The sequence below is a fragment of the Mastacembelus armatus genome, chromosome 4, assembly GCF_900324485.2.
Source record: "Mastacembelus armatus chromosome 4, fMasArm1.2, whole genome shotgun sequence".
Lineage (NCBI taxonomy): Eukaryota > Metazoa > Chordata > Actinopteri > Synbranchiformes > Mastacembelidae > Mastacembelus > Mastacembelus armatus.
The window spans coordinates 593,786-613,595 of record NC_046636.1 but is presented as its reverse complement, the minus strand read 5'-3'; the positions used below and the strand labels follow the sequence as shown (position 1 = coordinate 613,595).

General features: G+C 45.6%; 1 protein-coding gene across 1 annotated transcript in view; it reads left to right on the top strand.

The window, feature by feature from the left end:
- The first annotated feature begins 911 nt into the window (after positions 1 to 911).
- The window catches only part of frem1b (Fras1 related extracellular matrix 1b), a 37,172-nt gene continuing 18,273 nt past the window's right edge, over positions 912 to 19,810 (top strand). Inside the window, exons 1-17 of the mRNA XM_026323502.2 lie at positions 912 to 1,195; positions 3,386 to 3,759; positions 3,865 to 3,959; positions 4,316 to 4,575; positions 4,917 to 5,116; positions 6,174 to 6,497; positions 7,279 to 7,387; positions 9,089 to 9,220; positions 13,285 to 13,629; positions 14,070 to 14,212; positions 14,305 to 14,501; positions 14,867 to 14,957; positions 15,074 to 15,241; positions 15,352 to 15,560; positions 16,742 to 16,835; positions 17,012 to 17,264; positions 17,559 to 17,753. Of these exons, the coding sequence (XP_026179287.1) occupies positions 3,544 to 3,759; positions 3,865 to 3,959; positions 4,316 to 4,575; positions 4,917 to 5,116; positions 6,174 to 6,497; positions 7,279 to 7,387; positions 9,089 to 9,220; positions 13,285 to 13,629; positions 14,070 to 14,212; positions 14,305 to 14,501; positions 14,867 to 14,957; positions 15,074 to 15,241; positions 15,352 to 15,560; positions 16,742 to 16,835; positions 17,012 to 17,264; positions 17,559 to 17,753 (3,031 nt within the window). The 5' untranslated portion in view covers positions 912 to 1,195; positions 3,386 to 3,543. The remainder of the gene's footprint in view (positions 1,196 to 3,385; positions 3,760 to 3,864; positions 3,960 to 4,315; positions 4,576 to 4,916; positions 5,117 to 6,173; positions 6,498 to 7,278; positions 7,388 to 9,088; positions 9,221 to 13,284; positions 13,630 to 14,069; positions 14,213 to 14,304; positions 14,502 to 14,866; positions 14,958 to 15,073; positions 15,242 to 15,351; positions 15,561 to 16,741; positions 16,836 to 17,011; positions 17,265 to 17,558; positions 17,754 to 19,810) is intronic.

Below are 19,810 nucleotides of genomic sequence, written 5' to 3'. Positions count from 1 at the left end.
CCAGTGTCTTCTGCTGCTGGTTCTCCCATTACGCTGGATTTCTTTTTCACCTGCAGAAACAATCCAGTGTTCTGTGTGAAGACGGGAGCAGGCCATCTTTCCTCTGCTTCTCTCATCAGTTGTAAGCAGCAGCTCTGTGGGGAAAGGTCCGTGTTTGTGTTGACCAGAGAATTAATGAGAGCAGCAGACTGTGAGGACCTTTTCAGACCAGCAGACCAGCACAAGCCTCCTGTTGAAGTCCCTCATTAAACCTTTGGGGGAAGGTGTATTTAGTGGATGGAACTGCACTGGAACTGTCCCCTGGTCTTATTTGTGCTAAACTAAACGCACCTGTATGGATGAGAAAGTGATAAAGGTTTAAATGCTTATATATATTATCTTATATAAATATATACCATTATAACTGCACTCATTTAAAGCTGGAACATCTAAAATTCATTGTCAAAGTTTGCAGGTCCTGTCTTCTCTACATGTTCAGGCTGTGTATGAACTGCACCTATGACCTCTCTCTGACCTACATGCCGTAACTGGATGCTTCCATGTTATAGATATTAGAGATATATTGTAGAAATAATGGCCAAGGTGTTTTAGAAAATGTGACATGAAACGTCCAGGTTGTCGTACCTGAATTTCCTTTTCACTCAGTTTTATTGTCACTTTTTTAACATTTCATAACAGCTAATTACAAAATCCAGCAGTTTGACTTGGAGTATAAAGCACAAATGTCTAAATTGCTCGAGGCCCTCAGGTTATTCTAGTCCAGTGGGTGTAGGTGTGTGCTGTGGACCCAAGGCCCATAATGAGAGCGAAAGGTGGGCTTTACATTTGTCTGCGTCACAGAGAGAAATGAAGAGTTAGAGGCAGAGAGACGTGGGGCTGTAAAAATAAACCCTCGCAGCACATTTCCTGTCTGCTCTCCCTCTCTGGTTTTGGCTTTAGGACAGACTCCACCAGTCCAGGAACTCGCTCGCCCTTTGTTCTCCCTGCCTCGCAGCTCCCCCCTCGCTGCCTCTCTCTCGCGCTGTGTTGTTGGATGCCAGACGTCTCGGGGTGACGGTGAGCTGTTGAATGGGGGTGGTGGTGGCGGCAAACAGGGAGTGAGAAGTGTGTGTGAATGTGTGTGTGTGACAGCATTCCTCTTCCTCTGAGTGTGTGAAGAAGACGGAGACGAACACAGAAGCTGCAACAACTGGAGGTAAGTGGCAACCGACTTCACACACTTTAACGCACACACTCGTGCAGACACACACCTCCTCCAGGCCTCAGACTGAGTTGAAGCAGCTCGGAGGAGAATGAGGGGATTTCCTTCTCTTTATCCCTTCATTCTTCTGTGCTTTGGCCATGTTTCTAATCTGAAACACTGATGCTTGTGAAAGTGCTTCCCTTCAGGTTTACAGGCTGAGGATGTGATTAGAGCAACAGGCGTTCAGTGGAGACTTCTGTCTCCTGCAGGTCTGCGTCTGAACCCACTGTGTGTACTCACTTATGCACAAATAAACAATTTAACTTGAGTATGGACCAGTAAACTCCTGCATGAGTAGTTAAACATTATTGCATGACAACTCAGAGCTGCTGCATCTGACCACACTGAAGAAAGACGTAGCTGTGGGCAGATACAGTCACATACTAACACACTGAGTCACTGTAGGGACACATTAAATGACACGTGACAACATGTAGCACTTTTAGCTCTTAATATAAGATGTTTAGTTCCAGTCAGCAGATAAAACCTGAAGCTGAAGCTGCTCCTCTTTTTTAAATTGTGTCTGTAGCTTCTGTTAAAGCAGCAGAAACAGTAGCAGGAGGAACAGTAGTGTTTCCTTCCTTTTGCTCCTGCTGCTTCATCATTTAGAACATGGAAATGTGAAGGAAACACTAAATACTTGGTGTGTCAGGAATGAGAATAATCCCATTTGAAGGTTTTAAACATGGGCACAGTTACCAGCTGCAGTGCTGAAGCTCTCAGTGCCAGGGTTCAAAGGCCTGAGTGGGTCTGCCTGTGGCCAGATCTGACGCTAATGATCACGTTTCGTTCAGAAGCAGGTACGTTCAGCTCTGAGCTGCAGCATTTGGTTCCCATTCAGCAGCCGTGAGTCACGTCCAGCCGCTACAGCAGCTGGTGGATCATTTAACAGGCGTCCTGTCCAACATTCAGTGTTTCTGCAGAGAACAGGCACCGATCACTGGACCATGATTCACTTGGCTCCTCTCTGTTCTTATGACATTTGGGTAAGACGATGTTCTACAAAGACCTTTCCAGTGTGCTAACCTGTGTTGGCAAGACGTTTTGTTTTTGTGGCTGGTCTGTTAACACACATCCACCTGAAACCTCCAACTAACTAACCAGCGCTCGTCTGGGTGGACGGGAGGTGACAGGTCGACTCCAGTTGGTGCCCTGCTTTGATCCTGAACCCCCCCCCCCCCCCCCCCCCCCCCCCCACCCCGCGCACCACCCATCCCATACAGCACTTCTGTGGGGTCATGCAGATTAACCCTTTGTTTCCTGCATGGGGCTTTAGTTTGAAGGGAAGTGGAGGGTGAAAGTACTTTACAGCTGGGAGTGTGGAGCAGCGGGGGAAGAAGATGAACCAGCCAGCTGCATGCTGGGAGTTTTTTCATGTTTTGGAGCATTTAGAGGAGTTCTGCTGTTGGCTGTTGAAGGGATTTAGAGCTGGTCTGGAGCTGTTTTTTGTTGTAAGTGTTTTTGACCTGATCAGACTCAAAGGTCACGGTCAGGTTTGACCTGCATTAGAATTATTCTTTGTGTTTTAACTTTGCTGATCACAGTGGAGCATCGAGCAGGTACCAAGACACTGGTCGGAACCAAAAACTGAGCTAAAATATTGGACTTAGATTGATCAGGGGATCACAAACTCCACTTCAGTGAGATGATCATTTTACTGCATGTTTGCTGGATGTGAAAACAGCTTTTCCTTAATACTTTGGCAAGAAGCTATGATGTTGTCTCAGCACTGTGGTTAATAAGCTGCCTAGTCAGCTGAATGGGAACCAGGACAAACCACAGTAATGCTCTTTACTTTGTGTGTGGTTTGAGCAGAGCTGATGACAGAAAGTCCAGCAGTAAGATCTCAGTTTTAACGTCTAACAACATATGCAGTTACAGACTCACACCCACACCAGAGTGTTTAAATTAGTGACTGCAACTTTTTTCTCTGTTCCGACTCTGTCTACACAAACCTGTTGCTGCTGAGCATTCGTGACCATACGTCAACACACAGACAGACACAGGCTCTGTAGTCCATCCACAGACTTATGAAAATAAGTTTGACTCCACACGTACGAAACAAACACCTTGTTAGTGGATGTACTCTGAAGGCTGCATTTGTTTTTCCTAATCACCTTAATTGGAACTTCTCTCCTGCAGCTCTTAGGGACATTGGACAAAAGTGGGAAGGGACAGACTGAATGGGAAGCCCACAGAACACTGAGACTGCCGTTCTCCATCAGCTCTGGTCCACAACGTGGCTTCAGAACACCTTTCCTCACCTGACCTGTGAAACAAGCGGATCCCGCTGATCCAGAATGGCTGCAGTCAGGGCGGTTTTGTCGCTGGTGCTGACGGCCGTCTGCAGTGCAGGTTTGGTTGTGGTGAACTCGGGCGTGGAGGTCGGCAGGGGTCGCTCTGTATTCATCACAGAGAAGGAGCTGAAAATCAATGTGGAGCCAACCGCCGACTGTAAGGTGGAAGTGGTGATGAACGAGCCCGTCACTCAGAGGGTGGGGAAGCTGACTCCACAGGTGAGGACACGCCGCTCTAGTTCAAAGTCATCCAGGAGAGTTTCATGTCCATCACAGGGTTAAACGGAGGCGGTGCAGCAGCCTTACTCTGTTCTGTGTTTACAGGTGTTTGACTGCAGCTTCCTGCAGGACGAGGTGAAATACACCCACAGCGGCAGCCCTCTGCTGGACGAGGACACAGTGATGCTGAGAGTCTACAGGTCAGTTAGTGAAGGGAACGGCAGTAGAACAGCATTAGTGCTAGTTCTTAGTAAACAACCGTCCTGTGGTGGGCGCAGTGCCATCCTGGTTTTAACCCAAAGTCCTGATTTGATTATGATTATTTGATTGTGACTAAATTCTTGAGGATTCAGGGAAAAACCACTATGAAAAGGTTTTTCAGTATTTGCCCTATTTAAACATAAAGTTATTTATTTATTTTCCCTATAGTAACACAATCCACAATTGATGCATCTGTTACTGTACTAGTTCAGCTTTAAACAGCTGGTGGATCGACCTTTAAATACACCAAAGATGCTCAAAGTCATTTATGAATCATAAACAATTTGCTCTTCAGGTTCACGTCTTCAGACACGCAGGTGGAGACGGTGGTTCTGCCGGTGAGGGTGGTGGACTCAATGTCTGGGGTGGTGGAGTTAGGCAGCGCTCCTCTGGTGGTTTCTCAGTTCTATGGCCTGTCCAACGCCATCGACAGCTCCATTCTGCACATCAGGACCAGAGTCGACCTGGTCTGCACCGTCCGACTGATCAGCACCGACACCAACGTCCCCGCTGTGGGTCAGCTGGTGACGGAGGAGGACTCCACACAGAGAAAGGGTACGGCACAGTCCTGCTCCACAGCCACAGAAAACAAACACACCTCACATCAAGATAAATACAGGCTCTTGCGGAGACGTTGCACTGGGTTAAAACAGATTGGAAGAGATAAACTGTAGGTTTGGAGAGGAAGAACCATGTGAGCCAGGTCAGCGGTGTGGCTCCCTGCTGGGCTTTTAATAGTTTTTGGACAACAATGGAGGTCTACGGCACAGACCCATAAGCTGAACCAGGTTCTGGAATCACACACATTCATTGGTGCTGTCAGTCTCTGGATCTGGGCTCATACACACTGAATCACACTCTGTCTCCAACGCTTCTGTTTGTTTGTCGTCCTTCAGGCAGACAGACAGCAGCCCTCTGTCCTGGGAACAAACCTTGTCCTCACGACACCAAGGAGGTTCGTTTCCTCAAAACCAGCTGCCAGGACTTCCTGAACTCTGGTCTGAAGTACCAGCATCTCAGCCCTCCATCACCACAAATTGACTACATCCCCATCAGGGTGGAGCTGAGGGAGCAGGCCACCAGGGTCCTGCTGGAGGTACGGGAAACATTTAGAAGTTAACGTGGATAAAGTAAAACCGCTGATATTATCCCCATCCAGCTTCTGCACCTCTTAGACGAAGGTGTAGAAAACAATGTGTTGAAGGAAACAAGTTTCAGAGAAGGTGTGTAACTAATAAAAAGGGCTTTAAATGAACAAAGTTAATATCCATATCCAAATTGGATGTGGATGTTATCCAGACAAGATTAGCATCTCAGCTGAGGGGTTTTTGGCAGATCGAAGGTGCCATCACACTCTCATGTACTTTTCTCAGCTCTGTGGATGTGGAAGGATGTGGAGCAGGAGGTTCTGCTTCAGAAGGGCTTCAGAAATCCTAAATATCCAAAGTATTTTTTCTTGTCCTTGTTAGCACATAAACTGTCTTTCTTGCTAAGACCTGTTGTTTTTAACACATCTGATTGTCTGTTCTGAAGAATCACTTGCTTACTTTTCAACACTACATATAACAGCAAAAGTCATGACAGCATCTGTTGATTTCTGCGTGCTCTATGTTGTTCAAATGTACATGTATGTTCCAAAAAAGATGTAGAAAATTTGGAGTTTGGCTTTCTGTCCATCTTCAAAAGTCTAAAATCCAATCATCTTGAATTTTCAGCCTTAAAAAGTCTTAAAACTTAAAACTGGTCTTAAGATGAGCAGGTAGAAGCTGATTCATTTAAGTTACTTGTATGTAGTAAAGTGCAGGGAAACACTTTGGTTCTAAAGAGAAGGAACAACACAAACGCCTCCATCCAACTCTGTTGCTGTGCATTAACATGGGGAGCCAGACGGGAACAGTCTGGATTCACAGCCACATTAAGAACCAGCTGCTGTGGACTTTCTGCACATCCTTCACACTTTGTGCGGGTATAGATGTAAAATTGGTGATTAGTTGTCAGAGCGGTCTCAAATGTACTTACATGTCCTCAATTGACTTAGTAAAAGCTGTAGAAAGAAAGAAAGAAAAAGGAATACAAATGTAGTTGGTGCTCTTTGGAAAAACAACCAGCTTTACCCTTAATCTGGACTTTTCTGTCCTGTTACCAACTCCCAGTCTGAGGCGGTATGGCTGCCAGTTCTGATCCATGGTGCGATGCAGAACCAACCTCCACAGGCTGCCTTCATGGCCTCCTTCATCCTGGAGGTGGACCAGTTCATCCTCACCCCATTCACCACTGCCGCCCTGGACGCCAAAGACCACGAAACACCACAGGAAAGGCTGGTCTTCAACATCACTGTTCAGCCTGCCGAGGGCTACGTCACCCACCTGGACGACCACACCAAGCCTGTCACGTCCTTCACCTGGCTGGACCTTCACGACATGAAGGTGGCCTACCAGCCCCCCAACAGCGGCCAAGCCCACCGCAGGAACTACGAGGTACTGGAGGTTTTACTAATTATGAAACATTTTAATATGAGGTGAGAAAGAGATTTGTTACCAAACGCAGCTTCACGTGAGATGACTAAACCAGTGTCGACTGACAGTTACCTGCTGCCTGATGAACAGAACAGCAGCCAACCTGAACTGTTTCAGCTGTGAACAGGAGCTAATGCAGCATTTATGAACAGCTCAGCTCAGTGTAATCAAACCCAAACTAACCTCAACCCGACGCTGGTAAACAAAACTTTTAACTAGCTGGAACCCAGTGATTTAACTGCTAAACCAAACAGTTGTCTGCTGTATAATGGAAGAACAGCTTATTGCAGGTGTGACATAAAAAGCAACAGGGAGGAACGTTTCATAATTAAAGTGTTGAATTAGATTTCTTACGATTGGTGGAGTTTCTTCAGATCACCAGGTGAAAATAAAAACGGTTTGTATATTTATTAAACCAATAAAGTAACATGCTGGAAATGATCAGCTGCCTTAGCCACTTAGCGCTAAATTGTCCACTGTGAAGCATTTTGATCGCCCATGACAAATGACAGCTAAAAAAACCTGCTGGACCTATTTTGTGTGTAGGTCCATAATATAAACTTTATAGACTTGGACAGAAGCAGTGAGGGGAATGACTTGGAGCCACGTGAACCAAGCAGTTTTGTGTTAACTCAAATCCTTTTTATAAGATTTATCAATGTACGGTCAGAAAGTACCTTAATATCACAAAAAACCTGAGGCTTCTACAGCCTCCAATGTAATCGAATATATCTTGTGTAAGGTGGAGTTCCAAGCTATAGACGGTTCCTATATGACCAGCCCACCCATCACGGTCCACATCTCCATCAGGGCAGCTGAAACAAACGCACCCCGAGTGTCCTGGAACATGGGTATGTAAGAAATGTTTAAACACAAGTATTGATTATTAGATTATGATGAGCTCTGCGTTAATTAGTGCTGCACTTGATTGAGCTAAGTTTGAAATTGTTTGTCCAGGACAGCAACTAACGATTATTGTCTTCTGTTCTCAGATTCTCAGGCAGAATCATAACAGAAATATTTTTAGAAAACAACAGATATTGTAATAATAATAAATTAAATAACAGATTTTATAATAATAATTAAATAACAGATATTATAAAAATAATTAAATAGCAGATAATATAATAATAATTAAATAACATTTTATAATAATAATTAACCCTCTGGGGTCTGAGGGGGTTTTTGGGGCCTGGACAAATTTTGACATGTCCTGACATTTGTGCTTTTTTCAGTGTTTTTTAAACATATTAATGTCTAAAGTCTAATAACACTGTAATCAGCACAAAATTGGCTACAATAATATGTGAGCAGCAAGTTTATACATTATTGTGTTTTTGAGAAAAAAGTGTTTATGCATGGTTAGTGAAAAACTACAATTTTTTACTCACTGAAATAAGACCATAAAACACAAACAGAACATTGGTTCACAAGACTTTGGAGACCAGCATGTTGTAGGCTAAAGTGTTTACTTCAGAGTGCTGTGAATGTCATCTTGTTCACACATTCACAGTAAACAATACACTGATTTAAATTTTCTAAGACACTTTTTGTCCAGAAAGGCCATATGCAAGAGGGTGTGTCTGAGGATGAATAGTCATGTGATTTACCTGAGAACACAAAAGACGCACTGAACGTCCAGACAAAGCCGCGCATAATGAGCCTTTCAGTCAATGTAGATGGGACGGATTAGTGCTGTACAATACAACACAATGAGGAGCAAACGATCCTCATTTGAGTTAAAATCAGTGTTTTTACTCTGAGGACAAGCTAAACTATTTGTCTCTGTGTGGAATGTAAGGAGCGCCGCTTCACGTGCGTAACGCGCCATCATCCAAACGCGTCGAAAAAGTGAGTAAATTCTATGATGAAGTTTGATATTTTGTGTCATTTCTCGGGGGCGTGCACATATTTACCTGGTTCACCTGAGATTATTTACATGTGAACAGTGGACAGTGTACAAGGCGGGACCGCATTACCTGTAATGAGGTGAGACAGGAAAAAACGGACTTCTCCTTACGTTCATACGGATTAAATAAAAAGTGATGATTTGTTTTTGACTTGAATTGTTTCACTCAAAAGAAAACATTTCAAGCTTTCTAGCCATATAATTCTTATTTTTATGAGCCAAGTATTCGCTGAGATTCTGGTTGTTTTATTTCCGCGTCTGTGAAGAGAAATGGCAGAGACAGAAAAGTCCGAGAGCGCACCCTGTCGGCTTTCTTTATTTAAAAAAAGCACAACGTTTTGTTGTTATTATGATGGTATACCACTAAAACTAGACCCTTTACAGATTTGAATGATATACTTCTTTTATCTGTACGATCAGAATTGACGGAGTAATTTAAGTTTGTTTCGCCCTTATCAGAAAAAGATGCGTCAAAACGTGCCGGCGGGTGCGTCGACCCCAGAGGGTTAAATAACAGATAATATAATCTGCTACAGCAGCCAATACTTTGTGTGATACTTCAGTAAATGTAATAATTTCCTCTCCACAGTTTTCACTGTTAAAGTGTTTTTGCCTTCACATGAATCGTCTTTTCTCTGTTCAGGCCTCGACCTGTTGGAGGGTCAGTCCAGACCAATCACCTGGGAGGAGCTGCAGATAGTCGACAACGACAACATTAACGCCGTCTACCTGGTGGCCGTGGATGGACCTCTGCATGGGAGTCTCAGTGTCAGAGGTGAGGGGTCAGAGGTTACTGGGTCACTTTGGCTGGCTGTTGGAAACCACTACTGGCTTCTTCTGACCTTGGCCAGGTGGCAGGGGGGGCTCATTGACGGAGTGGACTTTGCCAACACAGGGTAGAGGAGCTGGAATAACAACAGAAGGGCTGTAGGTAGCAGAGAGTCCTGGGGGGGTAGTATATCTGAGAGACATCAGGGCCTGGATCTGGGCACCTTGCAGGTGGGGAACACCTGAGTTCATGCTCCTTGAATAATTTTAAATTTTGAATATTTCTTGTCCGTTTCAATTCCAGTTTTCTCTTCACTTACACAATGTTTGGGCTATTGATTATTTTCACTATTGGTTAATTTAGTTACGATTTTCTTGATTAACTGATTTGTCTAAATGTCATAAAGTAGATGGAAGCTGAGCGCTATAATTTCCCACAGCCCAGTTGGAGGATGATTCTTCATATTTAACTCATCAAACAGTCCAAACCACCATAATGTTCCTTTCACAGTCAGACATGACAAAAAGCAGCTAATTCAAAATAATAATACTTACATGCAGCGTCATTGTGTAATCAAAGCCTCTGAGAAGAAATTGTAAAAGGATGGATGTGGACTGGTGATGGAGTTACAGTCCCACTATTCGAGAAGACCCGCAGCCTGCACAAAGGGACTGGGTTCGGCAGTTATATGTTAGTCCTTTGATCCTGTGCTGGTATTTCTACACACGGTGCCCTGGGAATTCCCAGAGAAGTCTTCTGGCCTTTTCCGCCCTTTTTCCTCCATGTGTTGCCCGTCCATCAGGGACTGTGGTGTGACTGGGGAAGCATATGTCTAGTGGCCCTGCATGTGTTTCCTAATCAGGTGTAAAATGGGGCCGCGGCCGCGTCGCCAGGGGCCGTGGCAGCTCCGAGGCTGCTGCTGCCGCCTCCCTCTCCGTCCACGTCTGTCCCTTCCAGCCCAGCGCGTAGGGAGACGGCCTCTTTGTCTCAGACGGGGAGCGGGACCGAGCAGATTGGAGGGACTTATGCCGTTTCATGCCGCTGTGCACAGGGAGCAGATGCACTGTCCCCAAATGGGTTTTCAAGCTACCAGCTAGGAGGAGGGGGGGCTGAGGTGGCAGGAGTGTGGGGACCCTGAGGGAACCAGGCAGCAAGTTAACCTTTCATGGCTGCTTTAGACGTATAGAAGCAGAGGGAAGTCAACTAACGTGTGGATATTTCACTCTGATTCACACACATTCACAAATGAGTTCAGTCATGGCCTGCAGAGGCTTCTCACACAGGGGCTTTCACTAAGGTGATCTGTGTTTAGATGTGCTAAAGGTGATCTGTGTTTAGATGTGCTAAAGGTGATCTGTGTTTAGATGTGCTAAAGGTGATCTGTGTTTAGATACGCTAAAGGTGATCTGTGTTTAGATACGCTAAAGGTGATCTGTGTTTAGATGTGCTAAAGGTGATCTGTGTTTAGATGTACTAAAGGTGATCTGTGTTTAGATGTGCTAAAGGTGATCTGTGTTTAGATGTACTAAAGGTGATCTGTGTTTAGATACGCTAAAGGTGATCTGTGTTTAGATGTGCTAAAGGTGATCTGTGTTTAGATGTACTAAAGGTGATCTGTGTTTAGATGTGCTAAAGGTGATCTGTGTTTAGATGTGCTAAAGGTGATCTGTGTTTAGATGTGCTAAAGGTGATCTGTGTTTAGATGTGCTAAAGGTGATCTGTGTTTAGATGTGCTAAAGGTGATCTGTGTTTAGATGTGCTAAAGGTGATCTGTGTTTAGATGTACTAAAGGTGATCTGTGTTTAGATACGCTAAAGGTGATCTGTGTTTAGATGTGCTAAAGGTGATCTGTGTTTAGATGTGCTAAAGGTGATCTGTGTTTAGATGTGCTAAAGGTGATCTGTGTTTAGATGTGCTAAAGGTGATCTGTGTTTAGATACGCTAAAGGTGATCTGTGTTTAGATGTACTAAAGGTGATCTGTGTTTAGATACGCTAAAGGTGATCTGTGTTTAGATACGCTAAAGGTGATCTGTGTTTAGATACGCTAAAGGTGATCTGTGTTTAGATACGCTAAAGGTGATCTGTGTTTAGATGTGCTAAAGGTGATCTGTGTTTAGATGTGCTAAAGGTGATCTGTGTTTAGATGTACTAAAGGTGATCTGTGTTTAGATGTGCTAAAGGGGATCTGTGTTTAGATGTGCTAAAGGTGATCTGTGTTTAGATACGCTAAAGGTGATCTGTGTACATGTGCCCTGTAGAGTTTAAGCTTCTTTGCTGGTGACCTCTGAAATCGTGTCAGTTAAATTTTCCCTCTCTTTTTCAGGGGTTCCTAATGAACCGACCGGGTGTGACACAGGTTCCTAGTAAACTGACTGGTTCTTTGTAGTTTCTTGTCTATTACCAGATGAACTTTATTAATTACAGAAACTGAGGTGACAGTAATTTAAATGTGTTTGAGTGAGTTAGTGAGTTAAACGATGGTTCTTGTGGAACCGTGTTTATTTTCTCCTGTTTTCTTTGCTAGAGACCAAACAATTAAGAAAGTAAACAGGAAAACATTCTGTAAATTAAAATACTTCAGTTAATACAACAGTTCTACTGCCAGTCACTATTTTAGGCCTCCAGCACATGTGACAATCAAAGACCCAGAGCAGAGCAGTATGTTGGTTGGGTGCTTGTTGAAACTTTAGTCCCATTGGGCAGGTTTCCACCTCCCTCCATGTTGGACAGCAGCACCTGCTGCAGCATCATTTCTCTCCTCGGCTTCTTGTTAAGAAGCGGAGAGTGGATCCTGGTGGAACTTGGTCTCTGAGGAGGAGGAGGATGCTGCTGACCCTTGATGGGGCGACGCCGCTGCAGCGTGGGGACAGTCATTGCAGGCTCCATCCAATGCCTTCAGCCAAATGGATGGCTGCCTGTCCCGCCACACTCCTCCCTGTAGCAAACACGCACAGAGTCCTCCCAGCCCATTTTTTTCCCTTTATGGGCCTGCTGCCCAACGCCACCTTTGGGCCCAATTACCAAGTTGCTTCCATCACTTGGACCAGTAGCCGGTTCCCCTCGGTAAAGTTGCTAATGAGGTTCGGGCTCGCTCTTCTCTCAATCTGTCTGCTGACCTTGCCCTTCTGTCTCTCTGGCACACGCAGGGAGACAGGAAGCCCCCATCCTGGCAACCGAGCGGCCACCGGGAAAGACGCCATGTTTTACCCCACCAGTGTTCACAGCGTAAACCCCAGCCAGCGCCTCGTGGTGCCTTCAGGCGCTAAGAGAAACTTGTTATTTCCAAGTGACAATGGGAGAAAAAAGCAGTGCATGTGTTGGAGACGGTAATTGAATCAAAGTGTGAAGCTTTGGCTGGTAACTGAGTCGTCCGCTGACAACAACACATGTCCGCCAGTAGGCCGCCAGTCATGTGACGCCCCGCCATTAGCGTTAGCATGATGTAGACTACGAGGAAGGCCAGCCAGCAGCAGAGAGCTGCCAGATGGACATGGCCTACATTTCCTTAATGTAGGACAGAGAAGTTTTCATGTTCGCTCCAACTCTTCACCTTCATCAAACATCAACAAGTTCAGGCTCCACAGAAAATTAGCAGCTCACACAAAAATGCAAAAATAAAAACAAAACATGAATATTCTCTGAAAGCACAGATGCAAAATCTGCTGATGGATTTGCTAATTGTTTTAGAAATATTTGGGCAAATAGATATAAACTGCAAACATGTTATGATCTTTTTTAGTTGAGTTGTAAGGACATTTAACTCAAGTTTGCTAAGTCACATAAAATAGTGACAATGGCTGTGTTGGCTGTCACTGTGTGCACAGTGTATCCAAAAACTGTTTTGTGACTAGAGCAGTTTCACTGAAAAGCAAAACGCTAAATAAATAAAACTAAGTTATTATCCAGCCCTGCAGTTAAGTCAAAAATTAAACTTTTAATTTTACTTTAATTCATTTTATTAGATCATTGATGATTTTTTTCTAATGTTCGACAATAACTTCCAGTTCAGTGTTCAGCTGAGAAATATGAGGGTTTAGATGTATTTTCTCTAACTTCTGTTATTTTCTAGGTGGGAAGGCATTTATGTTCCGCGTGCGGGACCTGAGGGAGGGCGTGGTCGTCTACCATCACTCTGACAGCGACACCACCCGCGACCACATCGTCTTCCGCATCAGTGACGGCCGTCACAGCATCCGCCACAAGTTCCCCATCAACATCCTGCCCAAAGACGACTCTCCGCCCTTCCTCATCAACAACGTGGCGGTGGAGGTGCAGGAGGGCGGGGCCGTGCGGCTGGAGGAGTACCTGTTGTTAGCCTCCGACCTGGACTCCAGCGACGACTACATCCTCTACCAGATAGTCTCCACCCCCCGGGCCGGACAGCTGGTCAGGAAGACCTCCACCCATGAGACAGGTGAGGGCGGCTCCGAGTTGGTTTGACTGGAGAAATAAAAAATTCACAAAAACATGAGATATTAATTTTTCTGTAGTTAGGAGGAGTGTAAACATCAGGCCATCAAAAAATAAAATGTTTTAATTTTAAGCTGCATTTTTTGTCTGATTTATTACTTTATTTACTTCTGTTTTCCACATCAAGTTGAAAAACTTAATAAACATAAGTGAGTTTTACACTTTCAAATGACCTGTTCTCAGGTCAGAGTCTCTCTGTGCTCTCAGCTTTAATAAATCCTCCGTCCTCAAGAGAAGCCAAATTTTTATTCCAGCGTTTGTTTTCATCTGTCTTGACTTATCATGTTGTCATGTTTTACACATTAGTCATGTTACTCTAACAGGAGGATACAATAATCATGTTATGCTCATGTCATTGCACTTGCTGTGCTGCTCCTTATGCAGGAGCACCGGTGGACAGTTTCCTGCAGAGAGATCTGATCCAGGGTCTGATCTACTACCAGCACTCAGGAGAGGAGCAGTTTGAAGACTCCTTCGACGTCACGCTGTCTGACAGCCACCAGCCGCCTAACCTCTCCCAAACATATGTGAGTCCAACACAGGTGCATGTAATAAACCACAGAGAGCCTCCTCTCGTCATCTCCCGTCCCGCTAACACCTCTGCTCCCTGTGTTTCCAGACCGTGGTGGTCCATGTGTTCCCAGTGAAAGACCAGCTCCCGGTGGAAGTTTCAGGCAGCGTTCGCTCTCTGAGGGTGAAGGAGACCGAGGTGGTGTATATCACTCAGGCTCACCTCCACTTCACAGACAGAGAACATCCAGACAGCGACCTGACCTACGTCATCACCCAGCACTGCTTCAGCCCACTGCATCCTGGGTAAGGACGGGGCCTGACTGCGGCTGTCTGTGAAAGAGAGGGCTGCTGGGTTTTTTGTGTTTTTGTTATTTTCCACCAAAACCAGTTCCAGCAGCTGAAACCGGCTGACACTTTTTACAGTCTGTGGAGGGAGAAAGAGTCGACTGGTCTCTGCTCTGTTTCCACTGCTCCACCAGCTTCTCTCTGCTCAGCCACAATGGCTTGGACATGGATAGCCTAGCTTAGCACGAAGACTGGAAACAGGGAAACCTGCTAGCTTAGCCTCCATGAAGAGGCCACAAAAATGCTCCTTCTAAAAACCGCAGCTCTTTGATATGTGCTGATGCCGACAAGAAATGAAACCTTTTTATTTCTTGAATTTTCAGGTTGATGGATGCGGGACGTCTCTTTTACACAGACAGCATCAACGCCATGAAGAAAGACCACATGGTTCCGGTGTTAAAGTCCTTCACACAGGTTTGGACTGAGACTTCCTGCCTCGCAGCACTGTAGAGCAGATGAGAGTGAGGGAGCTCAGTCAGCAGGGGGCAGTGTGAATGAGTAAATGACTTGTTATTTCCTCGTCCCTGCAGCACGCAGTGAAACACAGGAAAGTGGCCTTCATGCCTCCTGTAGAGGACGTTGGCCCAGAGCCGCTGTTCGTCCAGTTTGGCTTCTCCGTCAGCGACCAGCACGGCGGCACCGTCTCTGGCCTCCTCTTCAACATCACCGTCACTCCTGTGGATGACCAGGCACCAGAGGTCAGAGGTCAAATACAGACCGAGCTTCTTATTACTGTGGGGTGCGGTCCAATGACAATAATGATGCAGGTTTTAAATCCCTGTTGGTGGGCCCTCTATGCGGTTCCCAGGCCTTCACCAACCTGCTGCGGGTAGAGGAGGGTGGAGCTGCTTATGTGACAGAGGAGCACCTCCTGGTCCAGGATCGGGACACCCATGAGGAGGGATTGAGGGTGCAGGTTCAGAGGACTGCTCGTCATGGCCGGCTGGAGCTGCAGGGTCAGACTCTGCTGCAGGGAGACAAGTTCAGCCTGCAGGACCTGAGAGGACTCCGCCTAAGGTCTGACAGGAACTGTGTGCGTGTGTGTGTGGGGTTAATAGTCAGTGGTTTAGTTTACTTTTCCATAAGTGTTTGGTATGTTTGTTACTTGACATCACCCAGGTTTTAACAGTAGCAGTGGGAGCTCTGTGCATGAAGCAGTGATGTGAATCAGCTGTAGTTACATGGAGACCAACCGTGATCAAAGCTGTGGGATTATTATACAGAACTAACCCCAATGAGCTGGTTACATGATTACACACTGCAGACATGTAAACGTGAACCCACATGAAGCGTTTCCTCTCAGCTGTTAGTCTGCACCTCCTTTGATCGGATGTTTTGTTTACAGAGCCACTGTCCTTCCCACACCAACGTAATCTTAAACATTTGGAGGAAACAGTCAGTTGATCAGGCCTGCGGTTAACAAGTGGGGAGTTAAATCACTGTTCGGTCCCTGTGTGGAGACTTTAGTTCTCTTTTCCTTTGTTGATCCACAGATGCTTTAGAATTGACCTACAGCCTCACGACAATATTTTGGCCCAGTTGGGCCCCTCTACAGAGGTGGAGGCCAACGTAAACTCCTCGCTCCTGGAAACAGGCGGGTCGGGGAGCTCAGACGGCTGCATTCTGCAGTCTCACCACTAGATGCTGCTAAATCTTTCACATTTTACACATTGCACCTTTAAAGTCTTTTTTTATGGTCATTAAATACTTTATTACATTTGTTATGTGTTTTGATTAGTGCTGTCAATCGAAATCAACATTTTCTTTTATAAATAATCGCAAATTTAAAATACTAGGATTTACCTGTAAATGTGCTGAAATGAAGAAATGCATGCAAACTTGCTGTTGAGCAGACCAGGCGTCGTGTCTTCTACCATCACATTACGTAGCATAGCGTTCACGATAACTTATCACACAATGATAGATATCCATCCGCACTGCGACGATGGAAAGAAGTTGGGGTCAAACCTAATGAAACGATTAATTTGCGTAAAAAAACATTAACGTGTTAAAATGTTTTGATTAATCATGTGCCTTAACGCGTTAACGTTGACAGCCCTAGTTTTGATGATTATTTTTTTTCAAGTTATTGTTTTTATTACATCTTCATCATTCATGTCCTGTCAGACATCAAAACAGAACTTTGAGTTGTGTTAAAGTTGCTTTACAAATAAAGTTTGATTGAATGTGTGTTGCAGGTACATTCATGACGACTCTGAGACCAGCGAGGATGAAGTTGGTCTGAAGGTGACGGACGGTCTGAATTCTGCTGATGTGGTTCTGCTGATACAGGTGAGCTGCCAAAGCAGACGGTGCATCATCAGTCAGCAAGACAAAGCCTTTGTTATTGTAGCTTCATGTTTACAAACATATTCTCATATTCACACCACATAATTATATGTAAAATAGTAAACTCGATCCTAAAACAAACTGGGGACCAGTGTGAAGATGCTCTCCTGCCTCCTCAGGTCCTGCCCATGAATGACGAGCCCCCACAGCTGGGGGCAGGTCTGCGGGGGGAGCTGAGCTGTGAGGAGGGAGGGCGGGTCCAGGTGACGGTGGACTATTTGTCGGCCACGGACCGGGACAGTGACGACTCCAGGCTGACCTACATGCTGGCGCGGAGTCCAAGCAGAGGGGAGCTGCAGAAAACCGGACTGACTGTGGACAAGTTCTCCCAGCAGGACCTGCTGCAGGGACATATCTACTATGTCCACACAGGTGAGGGGGCACTGCCACAGACCAACTATAATCATGCATGCTGGGAACACACATATTTATATTGTCAGAGCTATTACTGCAGCCTTTGCACTAGTTCTGATGACACTAGAGGCCGTAGTGTGTCATACATGCATAGTGCCCCCTAATACATTGTACCTGGTCCAACAGTGACCTGCCTGCTGCTGCAGTTGTTTTATACAGTAGTTAGTATTTTTCACCGGACGTCTTGTTCTTGACACAGAAATGAACGCAGCAGATTTTAAGATCTCCGTGTTTTGTTTCTGTGTTTTTTAGGAGGAGAGATCGGACCTGAGCCGGTGTTTGACACCGTCACCCTCATCATCTCTGACGGTGAAGCTGGCAGCACAGACAGCTGTTGCCATGGAGACGCTCCCCCTCCGCCCGTCCCACTCCATGGCACACTTCCTGTTTATGACCTGAACATCACCATCATTCCCGTCAACAACAAAGTCCCCACCGTCACTCTGGGTAAGAGTTTCCCTTGGCTGCAGCAGAAAATGTCCGGTTTCCAGGAAAATAGCTGAAGTGTCTACTACTGTCAGAAATGTCAGGTATACTCCTGCTGCCGGTAATGTCAGGTATACTCCTGCTGTCGGTAATGTCAGGTATACTCCTGCTGTCGGTAATGTCAGGTATACTCCTGCTGCCTGTAATGTCAGGTATACTCCTGCTGCCTGTAATGTCAGGTATACTCCTGCTGCCTGTAATGTCAGGTATACTCCTGCTGTCTGTAATGTCAGGTATACTCCTGCTGTCTGTAATGTCAGGTATACTCCTGCTGTCGGTAATGTCAGGTATACTCCTGCTGCCGGTAATGTCAGGTATACTCCTGCTGCCTGTAATGTCAGGTATACTCCTGCTGCCGGTAATGTCAGGTATACTCCTGCTGCCTGTAATGTCAGGTATACTCCTGCTGTCGGTAATGTCAGGTATACTCCTGCTGCCGGTAATGTCAGGTATACTCCTGCTGTCTGTAATGTCAGGTATACTCCTGCTGCCTGTAATGTCAGGTATACTCCTGCTGCCGGTAATGTCAGGTATACTCCTGCTGTCTGTAATGTCAGGTATACTCCTGCTGTCTGTAATGTCAGGTATACTCCTGCTGTCGGTAATGTCAGGTATACTCCTGCTGCCTGTAATGTCAGGTATACTCCTGCTGCCTGTAATGTCAGGTATACTCCTGCTGTCTGTAATGTCAGGTATACTCCTGTTGTCGGTAATGTCAGGTATACTCCTGCTGTCGGTAATGTCAGGTATACTCCTGCTGTCGGTAATGTCAGGTATACTCCTGTTGTCTGTAATGTCAGGTATACTCCTGCTGTCGGTAATGTCAGGTATACTCCTGCTGTCGGTAATGTCAGGTATACTCCTGCTGCCGGTAATGTCAGGTATACTCCTGCTGTCGGTAATGTCAGGTATACTCCTGCTGTCTGTAATGTCAGGTATACTCCTGCTGCCGGTAATGTCAGGTATACTCCTGCTGTCGGTAATGTCAGGTATACTCCTGCTGCCGGTAATGTCAGGTATACTCCTGCTGTCTGTAATGTCAGGTATACTCCTGCTGTCGGTAATGTCAGGTATACTCCTGCTGTCTGTAATGTCAGGTATACTCCTGCTGCCGGTAATGTCAGGTATACTCCTGCTGTCGGTAATGTCAGGTATACTCCTGCTGTCGGTAATGTCAGGTATACTCCTGCTGCCGGTAATGTCAGGTATACTCCTGCTGCCGGTAATGTCAGGTATACTCCTGCTGTCGGTAATGTCAGGTATACTCCTGCTGTCTGTAATGTCAGGTATACTCCTGCTGTCGGTAATGTCAGGTATACTCCTGCTGCCGGTAATGTCAGGTATACTCCTGCTGCCGGTAATGTCAGGTATACTCCTGCTGTCGGTAATGTCAGGTATACTGCTGGTTTCCAGATAAACATGAGCCTAGACATTCATTCCACTCTTTGATTGACTGTTCACCAGAATATTTGTTTGTTTGTTTTTTTTTTTCAGCCATTTTTCCGAATGAGAATCCTCATAATTTATACAATACAAAATAAGTCGTGACTCGGTATTCAACTCACCCACATCACACACTCACTGCAGTAGTTCTGAATGGACCAGTGACCAGAGGAAGAAGAGCAGCTCTGAGCCGGTGGGGCCTCAGTTCTGGTTTTTGGGTTCAGGTTCAGGGCTCAAGGAAGCAGCTCTCCAGTGCGTGCGTGCGTGCGTGTGTGTGTGTGTGTTGTTGAACACCTCCTGTCTTCACTGCTGACAGACCTCGACACCAGCACACAGTCTGCAACATGTCACACATACTCTGTCTCCTGGGGGGTGAAGCTTCTCGCTGGGTCGAGCCAAGAAGAGGGATTGGAGGAGCTCTGTGTTTATCAGTGGAGACCAGTGACCACTGGGACACACACTGGGATGACTGGAAGGTGTGTGTGTGAGATAAAGAGGTTTATGTTAACTCTATGCAAAGTCATTTTGTTTATGATTTCATCATAATTTCCTGTGAAAATGAATTAATCTACTTT